The sequence below is a fragment of the Anastrepha obliqua genome, chromosome 3, assembly GCF_027943255.1.
Source record: "Anastrepha obliqua isolate idAnaObli1 chromosome 3, idAnaObli1_1.0, whole genome shotgun sequence".
Taxonomy (NCBI): Eukaryota; Metazoa; Arthropoda; class Insecta; order Diptera; family Tephritidae; genus Anastrepha; species Anastrepha obliqua.
The window spans coordinates 92,631,202-92,656,991 of NC_072894.1; the positions used below are offsets into that span (position 1 = coordinate 92,631,202).

The 25,790-nt window shown below is 37.2% G+C and overlaps 1 protein-coding gene across 5 annotated transcripts in view; it reads right to left on the minus strand.

The window, feature by feature from the left end:
* Positions 1-2,801: 2,801 nt before the first annotated feature.
* Positions 2,802-25,790, minus strand: part of LOC129243074 (uncharacterized) — a 436,614-nt gene continuing 413,625 nt past the window's right edge. For all 5 annotated transcript variants that reach the window (XM_054880171.1, XM_054880170.1, XM_054880169.1 and 2 more), the window contains exons 8-12: positions 10,481-10,739; positions 9,875-10,083; positions 9,595-9,819; positions 5,929-6,080; positions 2,802-5,838 (exon numbers count right to left, since the gene is read on the minus strand). In XM_054880171.1, coding sequence (XP_054736146.1) covers positions 3,721-5,838; positions 5,929-6,080; positions 9,595-9,819; positions 9,875-10,083; positions 10,481-10,739 — 2,963 coding nt within the window. In that variant the 3' untranslated portion in view covers positions 2,802-3,720. The remainder of the gene's footprint in view (positions 5,839-5,928; positions 6,081-9,594; positions 9,820-9,874; positions 10,084-10,480; positions 10,740-25,790) is intronic.

The following is a 25,790-nucleotide window of genomic DNA, read 5'->3' on the forward strand; positions in this document are numbered from 1 at the left end:
TTTATTTGATTCGATTTAAGGCCTTTCTTGTTTATAAAATTTTTACTGATAAGACATTTATTTAAATTTCTTAAATATAAGCATTACATAAACCAGTAATATATAGCAAACAATGCTTTTTTCAGTTATGTGTATGAATATTCGTTTTCAAAATCATCGTATTTTTACTGCATTATTTCAACACATACTTAAATGCAAACTATGTTTCTTAAAAAAATACGGTTGATATAACAAAAAAGTTCACATTCAACTAGTCGATAATATTTGATAAATGCAAAAATGACGACACAAATATAGAACTCCTCCATCTTGTATGAAATAACTTTCAACTTATGGAAGAGTTCATTACCTGCTGTACATTTTCCGTGGAACGGGCGAATTACACTTTTAATAACTATTTAACAAATTAAAATAAACAAATTGTACATATGTATGCATTTGTAAAAAAATATTGCTGAATTACATGCAAAGTTTTGTGAGTGTTACTCTTTTCTTAAATAAGTATATATTGTATGTAATGGTACTTGAAACATTTTATTTATTATTGTATTTTGGGCGGCATTGTAAAGATTCAAAAAATAAAAATAAAAATAAAAAATAAATAAAATAATTACATTATCATATACATCCGTATTTATTATTATTATTATCTTTTTCATTTACAAAGCGTAAATCTTAAGTTAAGATTAAAAGAAATAAATCATTATTTTTTGTTTTGTTTTAAACTAAAACATTTTGGCACTGTAAAGAAAGTAATTACATCAACTTATAATAATAAAGAATATAATTTGATATGTCGGTATACTGATGGGGGGGCTTTAAAGTAGATTTTGCACTGGTTTGGGTTATACATCGGCATGGGGTTTCGGTGCTACTAATTTGAATAAAAAGAAAGCGGGGAATAGCAAGATCAGAGGTGGCCACCCATATTAGGGGGCGGCGAGACATCAATTCATTGCTGTCACTCGCTTTTCGTATGGAAAAAAACATGTCAAAATCAAATAATCAAAATCATACAAATGGTTTTTCGTTGTTTAAAAAGAGTTGAAGTTATATCAACCAAAGCAAGATCCAATTTTTTAACTTTGCCAATAGAGAATAACGAGACATTCAATAACTTAATGCGTTCAGAACAAACTTTTGTTTAGAAAAAAAGGGCAACATCAAATTAATAAGAAGCTGCTAAGGTTGTGTGTATGTATATTTATGGAGCTCTGCGTATGGTATATTTTTACATTTTATAGGTTTAAGGGTACCCGGTGGTCTAGAGCACGAAAATTCACCTATTTTCACGATTTTTTTTTTGCAATTAAAAATTTAAAAAACCATGTTTCAACTTTTCGGGCTTATTAGTACGTTTATTGAGTATATAAACAATTTTTTTTTTTACTTTTGAAACAATATTTATTATTATAAAAATGCCGCTGAAGATGACCCTCTCGAAAAATCGAACCCGGACGGCGTAGATGATTTCGAGACTTCTACTCGTCTGAAACACGAAATTCAAGGAGATTCTTAATCAGAACGAGTGCAGTTATGGTCGGAACTAGAACAAATCGAAAAAATGAAAAATTGAGAAAATGGCGCACTTTTGAAAAAAAGTTCGTAAAATCGGGTTTTTTTCACTAGTTTTTTAGTTAAAAAAAAGGAAATTATTTAAATGACAATATGAATCTAGTTCCGACGATAGCGATACATGTTGTGAACAACATATCCAAATTTCAAGTGATTCGGTTGAATATAATAGTTTTTTTGTTTTCATCCCCGCCGTGCCGAAAAAAGTCGTTTCGAGATAAATGAGTTTAAAGTTTGAGGTACAGGAGCGCGCGGATCGCTCTCTACCTAGTTAAAGGGCTGCAGAAGAGATAATATTGGGAATTTCCGCATGAAAATTTCACAGTATATTTTTAAGACACTATACTTTTGAAATATCGAAAAACAAAAAATCGATTTCTCGGAATTTCTAGACCACCGGGTCCCCTTAAGTCAGCGTTATTCTGGGCGTCGTTCCGGCAGTAAATCCTGTATTCAAAACTCACCGTGCACATGAACTGTCAAATTAATGCAGTGGCAAATCTCCGAATAAACTTTTGCGTTAATAAAACTTCCTACAAAGACCATCTCTCGCTCGGAATAGGTTTAGAACTGTAAGTTCCTGTATATTACAAATTTAAGGAGGAAAAGCGTAGCCCAAACACTTGCCAAAGATCTATGCACCATATTATTATTATTATAAATTCAGCTACATACGACTACAGTTTTTTTACGCAATAAATGTTAAAGTACTTGTAGATAGTTCAGTTACGTTATTCATTACAAAATAGTCCGGACCTCACTTTCTCACCGGCTCTATAGGACTCCATTTAATTTACGCGGATTTTGTCGATAATGGTAATAAACTTCATTCATTAAATTTCGATTCATGAATAATATAAATGTAAATGGCGGCCGCCGTAGCCGAATGGGTTGGTGCGTGACTATCATTCGGAATTCACAGAGAGAACGTAGGTTCGAATCTCGGTGAAACACCAAAATTAAGAAAAACATTTTTCTAATAGCGGTCGCCCCTCGGCAGGCAATGGCAAACCTCCGAGTTTATTTCTGCCATGAAAAAGCTCCTCATAAAAAATATCTGCCGTTCGGAATCGGCTTAAAACTGTATGTCCCTCCAATTGTGGAACAACATCAAGACGCACACCACAAATTGGAGGAGGAGCTCGGCCAAACACCCAAAAAGGGTGTAAGCGTCAATTATATACATATATATATCTATAATATATATATAGTAAACTATTATATATATATATATATATATATAAATGGAATACTACGAAAATATAGCAATTAATTCTACATATTTCTGTTGCGAGAAGTTTTCAAATTAATACCGTATTATGACCAATGGTAAGAGCTGATCTACAATCAAAACCTGAGTCACCTGCGCACTAAGAAAAAATATATTTGACGTGTGTGCATACCTTTTACTTGTTACTGAAAAGTTATATTTCAAAATTTCGGCTATAATTAGTAGAGACACAAATATTCATAGGCCTTTAAGCAAGGGCGTCGCTGTTTTTAAGGTATCCCCATTCCGCAACTACACCCTTAAAATCATGCACGATGTTATTTCATGCGTGAAATGCCAAGCGCATTGAAGTTATAGGTAGTCACCGTCTATCTCATCTAACGGTAAGCCCAGGAAACAAGGGGAAAAGGGTGTTAGATGAGTGAAGAGGTGGTTAGTGTCGTGAGGGATAGCTTCATATGTCGGACAGAAAGTAATTGTGGCAGAGCTAATAACCAGTTTAGTGCTGCCGGCTTGATAGAGCTATTCTCTTAACAAAAAATCTCCCCCAGAAATTCTCAAGCCGTTTCTGTTTTTGGTCGAAACATGGTTTAAGTTTGGAATTCTTGGGGCTTGAGCGCTCTAAATAATCCTGGAATTGAGAGCTAGTCACAATGGCTCTAATTTATCAACAAAGGCCACATTACCAAGCAAGTGCGGAAGTAAAAATGGTAAGTTTTCGTAAGCGGTATTGAATATGCGGATAGTAAACTTATTTTTTAATATTTCGATAGGATTATTTATATTGATTAAATTTGTATCCACCTCTAAACTATGCGTTAATTTTGGACAGTATTGAGTGTACTATTGACCTAAGCTCTCTTAAATGTTTTGTTGAATCCCTGGTTATTGTTGATCGTTTATTTTGAATTTGGCTACACCATTCCATAATCGGTACACAACGGCGTCGGCTGATTATTCTGTTGCTTTTCTTTGTTCGCTGCTGCGGCAGCAGCCATATTGAGCTCCACCAGCGTGTCGATACTATTAAGGCTGACACCCTGCAGGATCTTCTGCGCCGCCAATGAGGTAAAATTAAACGATAAATCTGTTAGGCTTGGGAAATTATAGAGGTCTTCATTTCCCGCTGCTGTCGTCGCGACCGTACCATTTGGGTCCTTCGACAGGCTGAATCGGCGATCGAGCCCCTCCTTATCGATGGACTTGTCACTCGCACTGGTACAGTTATTGTCTTTTAAAGCTAAATTTGGCTCGCTACCCACAGCGATCATATTTTTTTGCAGTATATGCGCAAGATCACCACTATTAATGGATGGGCTCGAGTTGAGAGCACTACCTGCCTTCTGGAGATTACCCGATGACTCATAACGGTTTAGGTTCTTCAAATCACAATTGGAGTTCATCAGCTTCGATTGTGTTGTGTCTTTAGTGTTCTTCTCGTAGAAACGTAAATTACCTACAGAACCGGCAATTTCAAAATCTTGCTTAGCTGCAAGAGCTGCCATTGCGAGGGTCTTTTCACCACTTGGAGAATTAGGATTGGATTCGTTTTTTAGCACATTGTTTTTGTAGACAATATTACTGGAACCATTTTGTGGTAGTTGTAAGCATAACTTTCGGCTGTTGTTCATCGTGGCATCGTTGTTGATATTTTTTGTAAATTTTGAGGTATCAATTACCTCGGTGGAGCTGAGTGTGTCCAGATTGTCAGGCGATGTTTCGCTAATAAAAGAAATAGAATCGCATGTTTCAGAGTTGGCTTCATTCTCGCTAATCGAGTTGTCTTTGTAGATGTGGTGTACATTTGCTGGTTGCTGGTGGTGTCTTGCCGTTGGCTGGTTGTGCGTTTGTGCTTGCGACTGTGCGTAATTCTTTTTCGGTTGTTGTAGTTTTTGTTGTTGTTGACTTCTTAAAGGTGTGGTTTCTTGCTTTGATAAGGTTTTCTTGATGATCTCTCCCTTCTCGTTAGTTGTCGTTTCATTATTGATAATATACACATTGGAGTTCTCCATTAGCTTTCCATTCTCTAGAGTTATGACGCTACGCGCCGGGGAGTTTTGCACATATATCTTCGTACTTGGTATGCTACTCTGGCTGCCATTGGAGGTAGTCACCTGTAGCGTAATTGAGTTGTTAGAATTCGAGTTGGGCATGCCATTGAAAAAGGTTTGCCCTGAAGAAGAGCCTGTTGATTTTCCAGTGGATGACGTTTGCTGATTAGTGATTTCTTCGAGGATTCGTGACGGGGTTGAGGAACGTTGACGTTGTGACTGCTCAGCGGCACGAGCTCGCATGGCTTGATGACGAGGCGTGCCGCGCGGCGATCCATTCAATACAAGTATCGACCTTGCCGGACTTGGTTGCACCACTGCCGTATTGGTCGAGCACTGCGAGTCAAGACTAGAATGACCACTGGTTTTGCTGAAGGACACCTTGCCGCTATCTATACTCGATGGCCCGGAAGTAAGCATAGAAGAGGCCTTGCCCGATTCCAAACTTGACGGTCCACTTTGTACGCTGCGATAGCTCACTTTACCGCTGTCCAAGTTGCTGGCGTATCCGTTCATTGCGATGTTGTCTGCTTGTCGTTTGGATGGTGTTTTTAGTGTGCCTGACGAGCGGGAGGGTGATTGTTCGAAAATGTGTTTGCCGATAACACTCTTTGAAGAGGATTTCTGTGCGGACGCTACTGCGCTGGTGGCAGCGGTAGTTGTAATTAAGTGATTTGGGGCGGAAAAGCGTGACAGCGTCGCGGAGGAGTGATTGGTTTTATTCGTTGGCGCTGGAGCAGTGGTGATGCTCGTTACACCGTTCGTTGTGGCCGGTATGGATTGCGTTGAACGAGGCAGCGAACTACTGCTGTAGACTGGTGAGCGGCGTCGTATAGGGGAACAATCTCGGGAAGATATAAGAAAAGTCGAGTCGCTAGACATGTGTCGTCGATGTCGGCGTGGCAGTGTGAGTGAGCGTTGACTTAACTCCGAGCCGTCATAGAAAGTGGAATTGGAAAGCGTATGTACAACCGGCATATCCTTAAGACGCAAATATATGAAAAAATAAAACAGAAAAATATTGAATACAATAAATAAATTATAAACAATGCATGTTGAGTGCTAACTTACGTGATCGGCTGTTTGTGTGCCAACACTGTGTAGATGCACGGCTCGAGAATTGAACCATTCGGCAGGTGGAAATTGCGCTGAATACGTTTCAATTTGACGTTGCTTGGCGCGCCCACTACGCCTGAAGAGACGCGACAACAAAGATCCTTTTTCTGGAAAACCAAATTTAATTTAACTGCTTAAATTTGAAATATAAACAATGCTTCAATTTTATTTTGACACTCTAACTCAATAAGTTACAAGGCGTAAAGAAGAACTCCTCTATCTGAAGATGTTATAAATTTAGCCAAGCTCCTAACACTATAACATTTATATTCGACTGAGTATACGAGCGTATATATAATTTTTCGTGGAACTGACCAAGAGTGACGAAATATTAGGCAAAAGTTCATATAGAATTTGGTGTATAACGTAAGAACTGATAATTTTGCCAAACTAGACTCTGCAATGGGGCTATCAAAGATTGTCCAAGTATGTGATTTGAAGCTTAAGTCTGTAGTGAATTGTGAAAGAAGCTTGATTGAACTCTTATTAGTGAGACATGGTGGCGGCAGCCTAGAACGAACAATTAGAGAGGCAATTATAGGCCTAAGTCTGAATTTAGAAATGATCTGGAATATTATCACGATGGGATAAGGAGGAGAAAATTTCCTATTTATTTTATAAGTTTTTGTGTAGGCTACCGGCAGTCGGTTAATCAAGATTGTACGTTTTTGTGGCAGACGTGTTGAAAATAGTCAAGTTTCCCAGATTTATTAAAAAGTCTAAGTGCTAAGTTAAGCCGATATTGGAGAGGATCGTACGAGCCACAGAACTTAATCGCTCAGACACAATTTTTTATAAGAGCGGACAATTGTTGGCGTATGCCGATGATATCGACATCATCGGCCTTAACAAACGCACTGTGAGTTCTGTTTTCTCTCTGGTAGCAGAGGAAGAGGAAGGCCTTCTTTGCATTGGAAAGATGAGGTGGAGAAGGACTTGGCTTTATTTGGTGTGTTCAACTGGCGCCGGTTAGCACGAGAAAGAAACGACTGGCGCATTCTGTTAAACTCGGCCAAAATCGCGTAAGCGGTTATCGCGCCAATAAAGAAGAAGAAGAAGATTAACCGACTGGCTACTAACAAAGGGTTTTAATCTTTGAGTTTTAACAAAGATAATGATTTATTACAAAAAAAGTGTGAATATTTCGAATATTCCACAATTAATTCAAAAAATGAAATTTAAATATATTTAAAGTATTTTATATTTCATGTAACTATGTATGTAGATAAAATTCCGTATCAATAACCGAAAATTTAACCATTTTAACTTTCATGGTTTTCCACACTAAGATTCCAAAGTTGTTTGACTGTTGTGTTATTTTGCAACAGTTCGGCCGCCGTAGCCGAATGGGTTGGTGCGTGACTACCATACCGGAGTGAGTATGGTCGAATCTCCGTGCATGAAACAAAATGATGGAAAAATATTATTCTAATAGCGGTCGCCCCTGGACAGGCAATGGCAAACTTCCGCGTGTATTTCTGTTGTAAAACAGCTCATCATAAAAAATATCTGCCGTTTGGGGTCGGCTTAAAACTGTAGGTCCTCCATTTTTGGAAGAAAATCAAGACGCATACCACAAATAGGAGGAGTTCGGCCAAACACCTAACTAAATGTTATTATAAATTTCCTACTGGGGGTAATCACCCCCCCCATGCATTATAATAAAAATCAAAATTTTTGCAAAAAACAAAAAAAAAAATAACATATGTATAAATATAATGTAGGCTTTCCCTCATTTTTTATAGCAGAAGAAGGGGTGCCGGATTAGCAGAATTAGTGCTGATTCGGAGGATATTCCACAATTTTTGAGGTCATCATTGATTGGTGTAAGGCTAGAAGCAGAAGATGGCGCCAAATATTTAGGTATAATTACTCTTTATACTGGCTGTATAGCACCGTTATCAGCCCTATCCTCCTTTACGGGATTATAGTCTGGTGGACGTGTCTCGACAAGACTACGACTAAGAACAGGCTTCAGAATTTCAACGTATGGCGCTTATACATATGTATCAGCGACGTTCTTAGAACCACAGCCTCTGATGGTCGGAACTCTTTTCTTCTTACTTCCACTAGACTTGGTTGACCAGAATGCAGGTAACATTGCTGCTCGGCTTGCCGCAACTAATCAATGGCGCGATTTAGTGTTGAACACTGGTTAAAACACTTGGTCTGGGTTCAACTAAACCTGTTAACTGTTATTTTATTTGAATGAACCATATTTTATTATGTTATTTAGCTCTAGACTTCCAGCTAGAGGTGAGTGGATTGACAATATACCTGATCGGAAAAACTGATTGCGGTTATTTACTGGTGGCTCAAAGCTTGACGATAAAGTTGGCTCTGACGTCTACTGCAAGAAGCTAAAAGTAAGCGTTTCGGCTCGTCTTCCTAATCGCTGTAGCGTATTTCAGGCTGAAATTCTAGCCATTAATGACGTAGCGCTCTGGTTAGGCAAAAATGTGACGACTACCTTTAGAGAAGTTTATATTTATTCTGATAGCAAAGCAGCAGAGAAGTTAGCGAGAGAGGGTACTATCATATGCCTTCCTCTTGGTATGCGGATTGTAGGTATACTCCTCTCAATCTACAAACTATGAGTATGAGTAGTATGAGTAACATTGCCACTTCAGCCAACACGAGATGGGTTGATAGTCTTACGTGTAACGCTAAAAAAAGCATTAAGCCAAAGTAGGTCGTCGGGTGCTACTTAATCGGTCAAGGAAAAAAGTCTCTATGTTAGTTGCTCTGATCACAGGCCACTATCTTCTTGGTCGTCATGCTAGGTCATTTCGACTATTCAAAAGCTATAAGAATGATATCTCAGATATCTTCTCTATCGCTGTCCTGCGTGGCATGCCACTAGGTTATATACTTTGGCTCATCGTTCTAGAATGCCCTTAGGAATATAAGTGTCAGCCAAATCAATGGGTTTGCACTTAAAAAAATGGTTTAACGAGGAGTAGTGGGCAAACTACTGTGGTATCACAATAGATCGGCAACGCTTTAAGTGAATTGGTTTAAAGACCGAATAACACTTCTATAGTACCTACCTACCTACCTGTCTTCTTGGGAATACTATAGATACATTTTCTTTTATCTATTTAACTGATAATCTATTTTTGCTAGTTTCATTACCAATTTTACATTTTTGACGCAAAGTAGTTTTTGATTTTTTTGTTACTTTTTTCATTATTAAAAAAGATTTAAATACTCCATCACTTCTGCCAATTCATAAAAGCTTAAATTATGAATCTTTTCTATTTTACATACAATATATTTAATATTTTATTTTTATTCTTAAATATTTTAATGATCAAAATCACGGCGTGATTTGTAAGCGTTGCAAAAATCCTATGTTTGCCAATTTGATTTGCGGAATGCTGTATTCTTGCGCATTTTAAGGTTTGTGCTGTGTTTGAAGTTTTTTTGGCGCCCAGCTATGTACGTACATAGATAGAGTATTTGTATATGTATTTACGATAGAACTAATTCGAATCTATGTATACATACATATAATATATGTAAATATGTAAAACATTTTTACAGAAGTAGCACTTTTGATCAGCCGAACTGCGAGTTTCTATCGAATTTCGATAATTTCAATTTTTTTATCTTACTTACTTGGTGACGAAGAATCTGTGCTTTGGTACTCCGAGCTGCTACTGTCAGTTGCTAAAGTTTGTGCATATGTCTTTGAGAGACTTCGTGTTGAGGCGCACCGCTGTAGCCGTTTTGAGGAGCCAAACAAACGCAAACTGTGCCTCCTCTCTAGGCTGCGAGGTGTTGGAAATGAGGCGCTGCGTCTCTTAGCAGCGCGCGGATAAAGTATTTTATCATTTGGATTACCTACAAAGTAAACGTAATGCAATAAAGGATGGGAATATTTTGTGCAATTCCTTACCGCCGCAAATAACATCGGCCAAGTTGGTTTGTATGCATTGATGTGTTAGATCACCATCGCGTTCGGTGGAGATTTCGCCGTACAATGAATGAAGCGCCTCCGCATTGGTCATAAGCATGGTTCGCGCCTCCTGAGGTATTTCGTCGGTTTCTTCAAAGTCCTGATAACCGTTGCGTATGGCACGCGGTCGTGAACGGCTACGGCGACGTCTAAAAGAAAATGGGCAAAGTTTAGTTTAGAAGGAAAAAAGGACCTAGGGCACTGTAGCGTCGGATATTAGCAGCATACTTTGGCTTTTTTTTTCAGCGGGACAATGTGATATATTAAAATACTGAAATATGAAGTATGTATTTATATGAACTATTGAAGTATGTATTTTTTGATGTAACGATATTTACAAAAGCGACGCATAAAAACAAATTCAAAATTTTCCAAAAAAAAAGTCTGAACATTGCTTATGCCATAAAAAAATATGCAAAGATTGTTTGGTACATAGCAGAATGTTTGTTCTCCCTAATAAATTTATGGACTTTTGTGTTCATTTAATTTAATTTTGAATAACTAATTAAATTCGTTAGAAACCCATTTAAAATTTCCTACACTTACTCCGGCGTAAAAATGAAGTAACCTTTTGAGGTCTGATATATTTTCTGCTCTTGCATCAACTGCGCCAATGTATCGTATATTACTTCGGTTGCAGGAGGTGTCATGTGCGGAAATCGTATACTCAGCTTAATGCGCACATTTTCTATGGTGGCCGAATGACCTTCAGCTGTAAGGTCCATAATGACATCACAGAGTGCCTCCGGCAATGGGGTGAATTGTCCTTGCACAGTCGGTGTTACGATGCAGTCATCGATGTCACCTGAAAGAAATAACAGGAATCAGAGATTAATAAGAATGTATGAGAAGAAATACTTTGTTGATGAAATGGCTAGAATGGGTTAATTTCTGTACTGTCGCATTAATTGTTAGTACTGAAACAAAGGCCATTTTGACAAGTTGAACAAGTGTAGTAAAAACTTGACTAATTTAATTCAACCTGCGTTTCAGTCCACGGCACAAATATCCTAAATGAATATATGTATATGTATTTACGGATGTACCACATTCATATGTACTATATTAATAAAACTCGAGTGCTGTGACCGAGTAACCATCGGTGGCGAGTTGTAATTTCCATTTAGAGTTGCAATTAGTTTTTACTTTTTGATCAAATTCGTGTCACAAGTGGCATTAGTTAGATTTTGGCCTGACTGAAATCATTTGGTGTAAATCAAATATGAGAATTTAATTAACTGCAGGCCATTACGAAATTGTCTTTGTATTTGGTGTGGTTGTATTTAGAAGCAAAATGCGTTGTTTTGGTAATTAAAACCTTTTAGCGCAAACGAGGTAATCGATTTAATGATCGAATTTCAATATAAACAATAAAATTGCATTTAAAAATAATCGAATGTTAGCTGGTGTAGGCTTTTGTGTGGCATGTCGTCTATTAGCCAGAAGCTTAATAATTTGAAATAAGCTATCATTCGTGCCCTCGCCCAGAAATACTTATTCGGCCCATTTTGTGTTAAAATAATTTCAGTAATTTATATGTATGCACATAAGTCATGAGCATAACCAAGGCGGGTTGGCGATTTTGGGTTAACAGTTTTTACAATAATTTAGGAATCCCTTTTCTTAGAACATAATTAAATCATAGGTAAAAATCATTTTTTTCGGCGACTGTGAGAAGAAAGCAAAAGCAAAAAGAAAATATGTCGTATTTAAAAAGTACGTTGTCACAAAACGGTGTAATGAGTAAATATAGAGATACTTAGAATTTTAGGAAAATAAGCGATGAGTTGAAATCAAATTATAGTTCTCCCTCCCTAAAAAAATCTTAGTCGCCACCTAGAGAATTCACTTCTCTTTGGTACAGGTAAAAATGAAATTAACTTAACTGTTATACGCCAGCAAATTGGTTTCAATCTTATAGTCCTAAATACTGCTATAATTGCACTTTGCTAATGCAAGGCCGTCGCAATGAAGTGTATGTTTCTTGTAATATAGAGGGACGCCTTATCAACTCTGAGTAATGGTGAAAATAGTCGAAATAATGGAGATGATGTAGAGCTCCTAGCCCCCATTACCTGATCGTGACCAAGCCCGCTAGGAATGGAGCCACTATAAATTACCAAAACTCGTATAAAACAATTACCAACTCTGTGATCATAGACACGACTCTATAGTGTGGCTTCTTCAATTTGATGCCGCTTGTTAGAGCTTCGCATTCGCTCATGGTTGATTTTTTGCACGCCTTCCTCCTTTTATGAGAAAGTCTGTGCATGGGAGAGTATTTTCTAAAAGGAAAAGTTGTTCGCTCCCAAGAATGTGTCTGTTTATAGGAGATGCCGGCTTATTAGAGCGTCCGTGTATAGAAGCTTTCATTGTATATCTAAGAATCTTTTTGTGAATTGAACAAATTTCCTAATTCAATTCTTCTACGGTGCATGATGATATCATGGTCCATTTATATAATTCTCCGATCATACAATTGGCCAAAATAACTGTACTGAATCAAAGACTTTATAGACGACAAACGTACAAATTTTCATACATATTAAATGACTTGACCAACACAAAAAGGGAAAATTTGTGTCCAACTTTCAAGAGACACATTGTCCAAGTTAAGCAATGAAATTAATGACATTTTGTAGTATTTAATTAACTTTGGTATAGAACGTTTGCCCTTTTCGTGCTTGTGTGCAAATATTAAGCGTACAACTTTATAGGCTTTACTGGTGTCGGTTTACCCGCAAAAGAAAGAGAAACGACTGGCGTGCATTTTTGAAGTCAATCAAATCGCTTAGAGGGTTAAATTACCATTTAAGAGGTAAAAACATTTGGTACGATGTTAAAAAATGTAGCGAACTTCAAAAGGTTTGTGTGGATGGAGGTGTAGCGTTGAGGAATTGTTAATTTATATTCGAGTTCGAAGCTTAAAAAAAAAAAAATAAAATGATAAAATTCGTTAGATGCCTTAGAGATGTTTGCATTTTCCGCCTTTTTTGTGTTTTACATATTTCGAAATTTATGTGTAAGGCTTTTTGCTTTCCACAACAGCTAACAAACAGAAGAAGTTAATAAAAGTTTCGATAGCTGCAACCGTAAAGTAAAAAATAAATACAAACCGAAAAACAAAAAACAAAACAGAAAGTAATGAATTTCGCACTTGACCGCCTGCATTATTTGAATTTTTTGCATTTGATGGAATTAATGAAATGTAATCATAGGATGGTATTCAACTCCACGAAGCTGCTACAAGTTGGATTGGTTTGCAATTCGACGTTTGCCACCTCAACTGCCGACTGCGATTTACTCTTGTGATTGACTCCCGATAGTAATGAGCCTATTATTATTTAACTTTTTCGTCGAGTGCACCTGCGGAGCCCATTAACTTTATTGCATAATTTTGTAATTCCTCTTTGCTTAAAATATATAGATAGATTTTTAGCTGGAGTGGTGGAGGGCAAGAAATTTCATGTTCATCATTTTCTTGTACGCCAAGTGCTGTAAACTGAAAACCGCTTTAATTTATAAATACTGGGTTTATCAGCGGAATCCAATTTCATTGAGTTTGTCACTGATTTTTCAATGTAATGCTAGTTAAATGAAAATATTGAATATCATTTTAATTAAGGAATGTCGGCGAAACTCATTTATGACTTTCAAAAGGCTCGGTACGCGCTACATACAAACTGTCCGCTAACTTCGAATAACGTAATAGATAGGTACGGGAAAATACAGCAAATTTTAATTTCGTAAACAAAGATTTCAGAGTACAGTACAGTACAGTAGTTTTTCAGCTTGCGCAAAGAGAGAGGGTTTCGAAAATTTGATATATGGTGAGATCACAGATCAGAACATTTCTCGAGAAGTTTTATATATTTCCATATTTTCTTTTTAAATACACATATCTAGCCGCAGAAATTAAGGCGAGTTGTAAATTCCTTCGGAAGCCAGAATCTATCCTTACATAAACCACTTCTCCATAGCTAATTACTGTGATTGCCTCTGATTACTGTAAATACTGTCTAAGATCGTTATATACTTTTCACACAGTGGTCAAAACATGCAAGCCTGCTACTTTGATTAAGTCCTAGGTTTTTGATAACAGTTTTATTTTCTATGTTTGCGTTATTTAATACAATTAGTGTAGAATCACTTAGGTTGTATCGGATACTAACGGATACCGGTTTCGTTTTTGATGATTTAAATACAATACAACTTTCTTTCCTTCGTAAATGCTATTGAAGCTATCGTTTATACACTTCATCAGGCCCCTCAGAATACCAGTTAGTTTGGAAAGATATATTTGTATGTTATAGTATAATATTTTGACAACAATGTGTGTAAAATGTCATTCACAAACATACTGGTACATAGAGATCGGTGAATAGAGCCTTGAGGTATACCTGCAGGTATTATACTCAAAGAGGAAAACTTCTTACCGCATTGAACTTGCTGAAAACGATAACTCAAATAACTTCATAAACATTTCTTTTATTTTTCTTTTTCTGATGACCTTTCACTTGGCATAGTTTCTTCCCAAACCTTTCCAAATCGCCAATATTTATTTTCTCAAATCTTCAGGTCCTGAATGGCGGACCTGCTTCAGGTTCGCAAAATTGTAAAACAAAATCGAGCTTTTCTAGAATTGTCAAACAAAATTTCAGTAATTTCATTGCGAATAAACCAAATACCATATCTTCTACAACTTTTGCTTCTTCTGCAGCAGGTTCTGATGAGCTTTGCTTTGATTGTTTGGATAGTAAATTTAGAAAGATATTTTTAAGTTAGTCCACCATGTATTTCTTTAGTGAATTCAACTCCGAACAAAAGCTTTAAATAACTATTCAATGCAATACAAACAGTGCAGCATAAAATTGTATAAAAAAAAATACCCTAAGCTTTAAAGTTTTTTCCAGCTGAAGAGAGCCCAGGCGGTGATGTTTCCTATAGCCGCAGCGTCGCTCACAAAATCCACCACTGGTGGGCTGGTAATGCCTCGGATGATACAAATAAATGGTTTAGGGTCACTAATTAGCGTAAGCCGCTTTGTTTAAATGCCAATTGACTATGTGACTTGTTTTACTCATTCGTTTGCACAAAAGGTTATATTTCTCACACCTATTGCAGGAACCTAAGCTGGCTTAGTGGCGCAGTGAGACATAATACTATTTTTTGTATGCAAAAATCGTAAAAAAGTGAAATCATGGGTAAAATACGCACGAGCTTATGGACTGACCTGACAAAAAAGACTGATTCGAAAGCTAAGCATTTTACAATTACATTCTTTGTTATGTTGTGCGGCGTACACTTTGTACACAATAATATCACTTCAACATTTTCAGCAATTTTGACTATTTTTCTTTTTAAAGTATAGCTTATTGTCTTTTGCACTGCTGATCTATTCGCACTGGTGCTACACCATGCTAATAGCATCTGCCAATGACTTCGACATTGTGGGTGAATCCAACCACGCTGTGTGCTCGCCATACTCCAGCTTAGAGAGAGGGGCGAGCAATGTGGGTATTGCCGTGAATGAAAGCAAAACAAAGTACCCGCTTTCAACACACAGGGAAACTTCGCGTCTTCGACAATTTGTCAGTATTGACAACCAATAATTCGAAGTTGTGAAGGACTTTGTCTACCTTGAGATTATCAGTAACAGCAAACAGGTTGGAGATCAAACGGAGAAAGGCTAAACTGACACTCAACAAAATGCTCATCATTACCGTCCTGCTATATGGTGGACGATTTTCGCAGCAGATGATAAAGTTTTAGGAGACTTTGAGACATAAATTCTGCGTAAAATCGTTGGCCTCTTCCACGCTATAATCAATATAGGGATATGGACATAGTTAAGCGTGTAAATATACCTTGGCTACGCTGGATTGACCATGTCATCCGTATGAAAGTATACGCCCCAGCAAGGCGAATCTACCCAAAAACCTGTCAGCACCCGAGATTTCTATCTGATATTAGCGAACGCAGGACAGAAACAGCTGGCGCGCTATTTTGGATTGGCAAAAACCGACACGGTTGTAGCGCCACATAAGTATAAAAGTATTGCCTAACAAAAATGACATACTATAAAGTACAATATGGGTAGAGTCAACTAATTCAGGCAAGACCTGTTCACTGATTCAAGGTTGTTCATATGTAGTGAAAAGAATTCAGAAGGTGTAGCCAACATCAGACAGCTATTCGGCACTCAGCGAACTTGAAGGATTTGATCTGATTTGCTGACGTAAACGGGGATGAGATAGCGCTTTGTTTACGACCGATTTGGGAAGTTAAAAACTGATTGCTCACGGCGCATTCTCAAACCAACTACTTCTTTAGTTTTATTGCTGAAAAAAAAAAACAGTACGAAAACATAATTTATTAGCTTAAAACATCAACTTAGCACTAACTTTAATATTTACCAACTCATTTTTTAATTTTCCTTTTATTTGAATATAAATTACGGCAAAATATTTATATGATCATCGGCGCTAACGTTAAAGCGAACTATTTTCGTTAGTTTTTGACACCTTATTTCTGGCAGCTCGTCATTCCATCCATCATCCGTTTATCAGCCCAGAGATTGGTAGTCGTGCCAAGTACTCAAAGGAATTCCTGGGCACGCTCTAATATAGAATGGGAAAGTTTTGCATCTTATGATGCCTGGACGATCGTAAGCATACGGGTGAAATGAGCGCGCACAATTCTGCTGCCGAGCCCCTATGACGCCGCAGTTGTTACTCTTACAATTTGACTTCGAATGGTCAAACTGTGTAATTTATCATTCTAAGTTTATAATACTAAGATCAGAAATTTAAAGATTCATTAAGTTAATTCATTCGTTAAACAAACAAATTTTATTTAAAATATCGTATGACACATATTCAATTCAAATAATTTAATAATTAAATTTTGTTTTCCAAAAGGGTCTTGGCTCTTTTTCATTAAAGATATTTCCTACAGCTTCACCTCTAAAATTTCGAAGGCCAAGTATATTATCAAAAGCATACGGCCAATTCGATAGCTTTGTCAAAGACAGTGATATATTCTGACGCCGTTATACATGTCTTTTATGCAATTATTAATGTTTGTTCAAAAAAATTATGTGTTACAAAGTTGTTGTTGTTGTTGTTGTTGAGGTGGTTGAACATTTCTTAGCTGAAATGCTCCTAATTAGTGACCAGCACCGTTTTACTACCACTATCTCGTGAAATGATGAGATTTTTTTTTTTTTTTGTTGTTTCCAAGTCAGATCCATTTAGTGAGATCCAAGTATAGGAGCAAATCCTTTATCTCGATGACTGAGATCTTCTTGATTTGCTGTAGGAAAGGCTTACCGAAGGATCGGAGTCGTGCCCTGGCTAGTCCCAGACATTCACATAAATAGTGGAACAGACTTTCCTTCGCCCCTTCCGCTTGACAGCTTCTACAGATAGGATTGAAGGGTAGATTGAGTCTAGCTGCATGATCCCCTACTTTCCAATGTCCTGTAAGGGTTGCAGTGATACGTGAAATGTTTGGCCGAGAACATCCTAATAGGTCATTAGAGCAGTGCTGACTGAAATTTTTTTCCCAAAAATTAATCAGGTAAACATCGACGACATTTGGTTCCAACAAGATGGCACAACTTGCTGTACAATGCGCGTAACAATCGGTTTATTGCAATGTTCAAGCTATCATTTACGGCATACGGCCAGATTTATTGGAAAAAGTAGTCAAAAACTGGACTGTTCGACCATGTAACTCGTAGCCGCGGCGAACATATTGAAATTATCTACCAGATTATACTAAAAAATACATTCTAATAATATTTCTGTTTTGTATTATCGGCCGCCGTAGTCGAATAGTTTGGTGCGTGACTACCATTCGGAATTCAGAGAGAACGTAGGTTCGAATCTGGTGAAAGAAATGAAAAAAATGTTTTTTCTAATAGCGGTCACCGCTCGGTAGGCAATGGCAAGCCTCCGCATGCCACAAATAGGAGAAAGAAGCTCGGGCAAATACCCAAATAGGCTGTACGAGCCAAAATCATATATATTTTAAGTTCTCAAGTTCTTTAAAAAAAAAAAGTGATATATTGACATCAGAAAAATCGTAGCAAAATTGTTTAAAGAAGCTTTACCCTCTGTGCTATCCTCATAACACCTTTTATAGAAGAATTCAAAATCACGCGTGAAATATTTTATCTAACACAATTGATTAGAAATCAAATTTTAAATGGAAGCTTTACCACAAGTCTTACATTAAAGGCCGGTATGCAAAATTCCAACGAAATACAACTTCTAAAAACCCATTATTACAGCCAAGTCTTGCTATATTACAATAGGCTAAGCTCAAAATATGTAATTTTGCCGAAAGGAGTGGGGCATACAAGTTTATGCAGAAGTTTCTTGGAGGTAAGCAAAATGACAATCATTTACACAGTTATAAATGTATATATTTGTATGAAAGTATGTATTTCGAAGTGTTTTCTATGTTAATGAATTCGTGTGTGCTTTGTGAAAATTTCCGCATTTTCGTTGTTGTTAGGAGATGTTATAAGTTGTTTACAGTTGCGTGTATCAGTCAGTACCACAGTATCTCTTCTGATATCAATATATGCGTGTGGTAGTGTAGCTTACAGATTGTGGTGGTATGATCAAAACGCTTAGTCGTGCCTGAAGTCAGCGGTCAATTGCTGGCGGCAGGTGCCAGTTGTGGGCGGTTCTCTAATTACACACATACTCTGGCGTTAAACACACAAATTACATATATATTTATACATAATATGGTAATCATTATGGAAGTATTTATGCTGAAAACACGTATACAAGGAAGTTAAACACAATATTTTACTCATCTACATAATTTTTATTTTGTATAGAAAATGTACATCCAAACACATAGATACTTAACATGTGCACATACTTTTACATACTTGTATGCCCATAATTAGTTATGCACCTGAATATGTGCGGTAGTGAAGAAAATATTTTTTTACGCCTTGGTAAGAGTAAAGTTGAGAAGGATGACATAAAATGGTGCTTCTTTTAAACTTTTAAAGTTTACTTTTAAACAATGAAAATGAGAAATGAGAAAAAGAGAATTTGCCTCCGCAATGAATTTCAGGTATGAGATCTTAACTCAATAGTTTTCGGTAGTTTTGAATAACTTAGCAGAGTTTTTAAAATCTAATTATTACGGTAACTGTCGAATCTATAGTAAAAAATCAATCACTTTCATTTGATACTACGTAGCTTCAGCAATTTTCAGCCAGAAACTAGGCACCACAAGAGCTCAGTTGAATGCTAAAAGCACTGAAGTTACTTGTGGTTATTGTTAATGAAAAATATCTCACTTCAATTCAGGAGCTATCATATTCCCTCAGCATGTTTTCTAATGCTAAGTTTTATATTTCCAGAACCTGAATGGCTTAAAAACTGTCAGACAAAGATTTTGACAAAGCTTTTGGTAAGGTTTCTTATCTTTTACTCTATTATTAAATATATATATAATTGGCGCTTACATCCTTTTTGGGTGTTTAGCCAAGCTCCTCCTTCTATTTGTGGCGCACGTCTTGATGTTGTGCCACAAATGGAGGCACCTACAGTTTTAAGCCGACTCCGAACGGAGCTGACTGCGAAATATCATACCTACTCTATTGCCGTTTTTCATTATTGTTCAATGGTGTTTTGCGTCACCGAACGGTACTTACTCGCTACTTGTCACAAATGATTTTTGTTGGCTAATAGGCTACATATACGACTTAAGCTCTAGCTACAAGTCTACAGGTCTAGTTACATCAAAATCTGAACAACTAATTCGTAAGGTCTAGTTATATGCTTGTAAGTGCATGGCTAACCCCTACACAGTCATAATTTTAAATTTAGCTGTAACTTTAAATAATATTATTCTGTAATAAATTAAACTTAAATCTAAAAATTGGTTTTTAGTTTTAAAACTCAACACACCTTTGTAAATTTTCTTTATATTTTATTCAACATGATATTAAATTTAGTGGTTTCGAATAAAATGGGGGTGTATGTACGGCCGCCGTAGCTGAATGGGTTGGTGCGTGACTACCATTCGGAGTTCACGAGAGAACGTAGGTTCGAATCTCGGTGAAACACCAAAATTAAGAAAAACATTTTTCTAATAGCGGTCGCCCCTCGGCAGGCAATAGCAAACCTCCGAGTGTATTTCAGCCATGAAAAAGCTCCTCATAAAAAATATCTGCCGTTCGGAGTCGGCTTAAAACTGGAACAACATCAAGACGCACAATACAAATAGGAGGAGGAGCTCGGCCAAACATCCAGAAAGGGTGTACTATTAAACATTGAACTTGCGCTAGGTTTCCACAAAACTGCGGCATCACTGCCACAAACTACTATTTTTCGGATTTAAGCAGTATTTTTAAATGATATTTGATTCCCCAAAACCATCTTTTCATTTCTAAAATTAATTTCCTGGGGCTCCCATTGCCTCGAGTAATTGGTGTATCGTGTAAATCAATACTTTTTCCTGCGTAAATCAAAGAAACGCACAAATTGTTGTATACAACTTTACTGCTATATTACGTTTTTCCATATCTAAAGGCAACATGACCAACAACTAAGCAGAAAATGTGGTACAAAATTTATATTAATATCCGTCATTTTGCAAAACTATTGCCGTTTATTTACTAAAGTTTGTTTCGTTTATTATTTTGCCTTGATTATAATACTGCCATTGGCAATTTTGTTTTAATACATTTACACATTCGAATATGCTCGAATATACAATTTTCTTTCAACACTTAAATTTTCTGTTAGAAAACAGGCGAAATAAATATAGTTGAGCAAAAATTGTTAACATATTTGTATGTATTCACGTATATAAGTAATACAATTATGAGGGCTTTAAAGAGTTGAGCAAATGTTGAATCGTGAGTGCGAGGAGCTTGAGATGCTGGCGAATAGGAACAACGCCCGAAAATTCTACCAGAAAGTCTGGCGGCTTACAGAAGGTTTTAAGACCGGGGCGTTTTGCTGTAAGAACAAAGACAGCGATCTGGTAACTGACATCTAGGGCATTCTTAAATTATGGAGGGAACACTTCTCAAACTTATTAAATAGTGACAGCTGTCACTATATGAAGATCTTGATACCCCAATCGTTGTCGACGGAATTGTCGTTCCGCTACCCGACCATGACGAGGTGAGAATAACGATAACGCGTCTAAAGAACAACATAGCCGCGGGCGCCGACGCACTGCCGGCTGAGCTATCAGGTCAGTCCATAAGTTCGTGCGTTTTTTAAAGGTGGTTTTAAAATTAATAAAAAATATGGTTAAAGTATTTATTAATCAATAATATATTTTCTTTCATTATTTACAATGTCTTCCCAACGTTTAGGCAAATTTTTAATTCCCGGTTCAAAAAATTGTTTGTCCTTGGAGCCAAAATACGCTTCGATATTCCTTTTTATAGCTAGTTTTGAGGAGTAGTTCTTGTTACTCATATGGGATTGAAGTCCACGGAAAAGGTGATAATCACAAGGTGCAATATCCGGAAAGTATGTTGGATGCGGCATTAGCTCCCATCCGAGCTCGTTCAGCTTGCCTAATGTTTGCCTTGCGGATGGATTATGGGTAAAATACGCACGAACTTATGGACTAACCTGATATTCAAACATGGCGGCGAGGAGCTGGTAAGGTGCATGCATCAGCTTCTATTCAAAATATGGTCGGATGAAAGCATGCCTGCCGATTGGAAGTGTGCTCTGCCCAATCCATAAGAAGGGCGATCCTGCAATCTGTGCCAATTACCGCGGGATTAGTCTTCTAAATATCGCCTATAAGGTTCTAGCGAGCGTATTGGGTGAAAGGCTGAAGCCCACCGTCAACCAACTGATTGGACCTTATCAGTGTGGCGTTAGACCTGGAAAGTCTACCATCGACCATGATTTCGAGGTTGTCAAGGCCTTCGTATACTTAGGAACCAGCATTAACACCGATAACAATGTCAGCCTAGAAATCCAACGTAGAATCTCTCTTGCCAACAAGTGCTACTTTGGACTAAGTAGGCAATTGAGTAGTAAAGTCCTCCCTTCACGAACAAAACTAACACTCTACAAGGCTCTCATCATGCCCGTCCTAACGTATGGTGCAGAAGCGTGGACGATGACAACATCGGATGAAGCGACGCTTGTAGTGTTTGAGAGAAAGATTCTGCGTCAGATTTTTTAACCTGTGAACGTTCGCAACGACGAATATCGCAGGCGATGGAACGATAAGCTGTATGAGCTTTACGACGACATAGACATAGCGCAGCGAATAAAGAACCAGCGGCTACGTTGGCTGGGTCATGTCGTCCGAATGGATACAAACGCTCCGGCTTTGAAAGTATTCGATGCGGTACCAGCTGGTGGTAGTAGAGGAAGAGGAAGGCCTCCTCTTCGTTAGAAAGATCAGGTGGAGAAGGACTTGGCTTCACTTGGTGTGTCCAATGACCAAACTCGGCCAAAATCGCGTAAGCGGTTATCGCGCCAATTAAGAAAAAGAAGAAATGTTTAATCTGATCGCAATCCTTTAAGTGTTTACTGATCCCGCTCTCATCAGCAGAAATAGTAGTGACAAAGCCACAATAAATGGGAAAATAATAAATACGCGTGGTTTTAAAACAATTTTTTTGCATGTAGTACACGAGTCAAATAAACAAATATAAAACATAGGGGTGTGCATATCATGCAGGGAAAGTAAAGAAATATTAGAAAACAAACTTCTTTACCACCAGTATGATTAACCTATTCAAACCACTTCGCTGCTCATGTCGCATGTGTAGTCATATCTGTCTTCAGAGAGTGTGGAAGTGGAAATTACGACCGAGGTGTCTTGTGAATATTGCGACTTCTGATACTATATTATACAAAACTCCTTCGAATTTGAAAGTGATGTGGCTCTTAGAATTTTATAAATATACCATAATTAAGTTCATGTAAATTCAAATGAAACATTTTACCAAAATCCAAATTCACCGATTTTGTTTTGCAATGCGCGCTACCAAATTTTATACTGGTTCGGTACCATCGAAAAAAGGATACCGACGTGCAGATGTAATCTGACGATATATGTAAGTTCTAGTTCCCGCTATCGAAAAGGGAGAGAAATTTACATTTCCTAAGACATCGCCTGTTTCTTATATGGAATAGAGAAGCAGCGCGACTAATTTTGAAGCTCAATTCATGAAAAACGCACAAATTCGGTATGAGTGGATTTCTTTGCAGGGTATATCTAGTGGTTCTTAAGTGTGCCTTTTTGGCATTTTCGTCCGCACCATTGAACAGCGCATCGCCTGTAATTACAAGTGATTCCTTGTGCGCACACTCGACGACTTGCTGTTGGTGCTTATACTTATATATTTTTTTTGCTATTATTGTGCTTGTGCTTGCCTCTCGAGTGTCAGTTTGGTGCTGATTGACAGCGAGCGCTGCTTTAATGGCTTTTGCCCACTTTTTGTACACACCACATTTACGTGTGTGGTAGAGTAGTTATGTATATAGGTATGCCTCTTTGTAATGGCAAACAAAAGTGCTTTAGGCTCTTGACCTTAACCTCCCGCACTCGCTTGCTATCAGGCATCCGCACATCCCCTTCTCCACTTGCTTTCAACGCTGTTGAAGCGCATGCGTACCATTGCGTTATGGAACCTCTTAATATTGTGTTTTCATCGAGCATTGTTGTACTCACGTTTCTAGGCAAGTTGGAAAATCTGCGAAACCCCCCCGATTTCATTTTGCCTTCTTTTATACCTGAAGTGTTTTCCTTTACCCATCGCTATCTACCTTCTTGTGTGAAATTTATGAATTGTAAATTTAAATTTCTTAACAACACACTGTTGGGTTGAGTGAAATCTGTACGTCTTTCTGGCGCTTTCATGCTCCCAAAATTGCCAACTTGCTTACCCCTTCTCGTCTACAAGTAATTGCTAGTTTTTCACTGCCCATTAATACTTTTGGAAAATTTTGCATTGTACGGATACTAAAAAGTTGTTGCGTCTTATCTTTCATACTTAGTTCGGTTAACAAAGCGTGAAAATGTGCTGCAAACTCACTGGCTATTATTGATGAGACAAGCATATGAAAATACAGGTATATGTTCTCTGAATTATCTAGATTTTGGTAGCCCTTGGCTATTATATACTTATATGTATGTACGTATGTTGTGGGTGAAATATTGAGAAAAAAGGTAAATAAAAGTAGAAGCAAATTATTTAGACAACAGCTCGCGCGAATGAGTACATATGCACAGTGTTTGTATGTAGATCTAAGATAAAAGCAAATTGAATAAATGCAGTCATGATCGTTGTGGCAGCCGGACTTATTGGTCAAAAGCCTCCAGCTGCATATACAATAGTAACAGTCAGCTTGTAAATGGGTCAGCATGTCTTTTATCTAATAATAAGCGAAAAGAATCAAATCTCAAGCAGAATTGTACACCTTTTTGTTTAGTTTTACTAAAAGATAAAATTACAGCAAAAAATAAAAAGATTTGTGATAAAAGTTCTAGTAGTTTCACTGTGAGTCAGAAAATGCTGAATTATTTCAAAGGTTACTTTTTTTATATAAATAGTGAAAAAAGGTTTATTATGCGTTGTATTGAAGTGAAATTCATTAAAAGAGTTTGCAAGTTTGAATCTAGCCTGAAAACTTTTTAAAACAGCCTATCCAAGTGCATTTTTAGGTGCGTTTTTCCCTTCAGTCCCACTGTGTGGCTCGATTTTGAAAATTAATTATTATTTATGTACAAAGTAAAGCAGACGGCCCTAAAACAAGTTATCGGTATGCGGTAAATGCAAACATGGCTATGGGAAACTGAGCTAGGTGGCTTCCGAAGGGCCAATTAATTACAAAATTTCGTTCGCCAAGGTCTTAAATCGGTACTTAGGTTGCGTTATAAATATGTAATTGGCACAAAAGTACGTAAGTATTTGGTTTGGTGTTCGGCCGAGCTTTTTTTCTAATTTTTGTTGTCCTTCAAATGGAGGTATCTACAGTTTTCGCTATCGGAATAGCAGCTTTTCAATGAAATTTTTAATGAGTTTATTTGATTAGAAAATTAGTCTTTGGAGTTACTTTATTTTCATTTTCACGTTCCTGCAATTTAAGTATAATTTAACATATTTATTCTGTACGACCCTTTTAGTATCAGCAAACAAAATAAATTGCACTCGAAAAATTTACAAATATCGGGTAAGGTGCAGAATAGTGTCAACCGGTCATATGATTACGATTATTTTGAGTAAAGACAAGAAGGTGCAGATCCGCAAATACAACTCGGTTAGGAAATTTAACCGCAAAAAAACTAAACGCTTCAAAATTAATTCTGATTGATTGTTTTTTTGCAGCGAAATTTCATAGCTGAGCTTTTCTAGAAGAATGAACTCTTACAGTCTAAAGCGATCATCTTGACATGTACCATGAAAGTCTAAACCATCCAATAATGCTTCGAAGTTGTTAAAATTTATTATTGAAATCAGTGTTTTGTTCGTCAAATGTTCGGGATAAGCGATCTGCAGCGATAAGCGATCATTTCTAGTTAATCGGTTCGGAAAGCAAGCAAAATTACGGACTTGTACCGATGAAAATCCACAAGGGATTCGTTATTCATTAGGTATCACGTAGAAAGTTGGGCTTATGCAGACAAGCCAGAGACGATTGCCAGCATAATTCGCGTTATTTATTGGTACACCATGAGAGCTACTGGCAGCAGAGCCACTCGATGAGTTTATGTGGGGCTACGTGAAGGTTTTGTTATTTTTTGTTTGATTTCAACAATCCGAATATCTCTGTGAAGTAATATAGGCATATTTATAGAAAGGATGCTGCCTACTTGGCCACTCTATGAT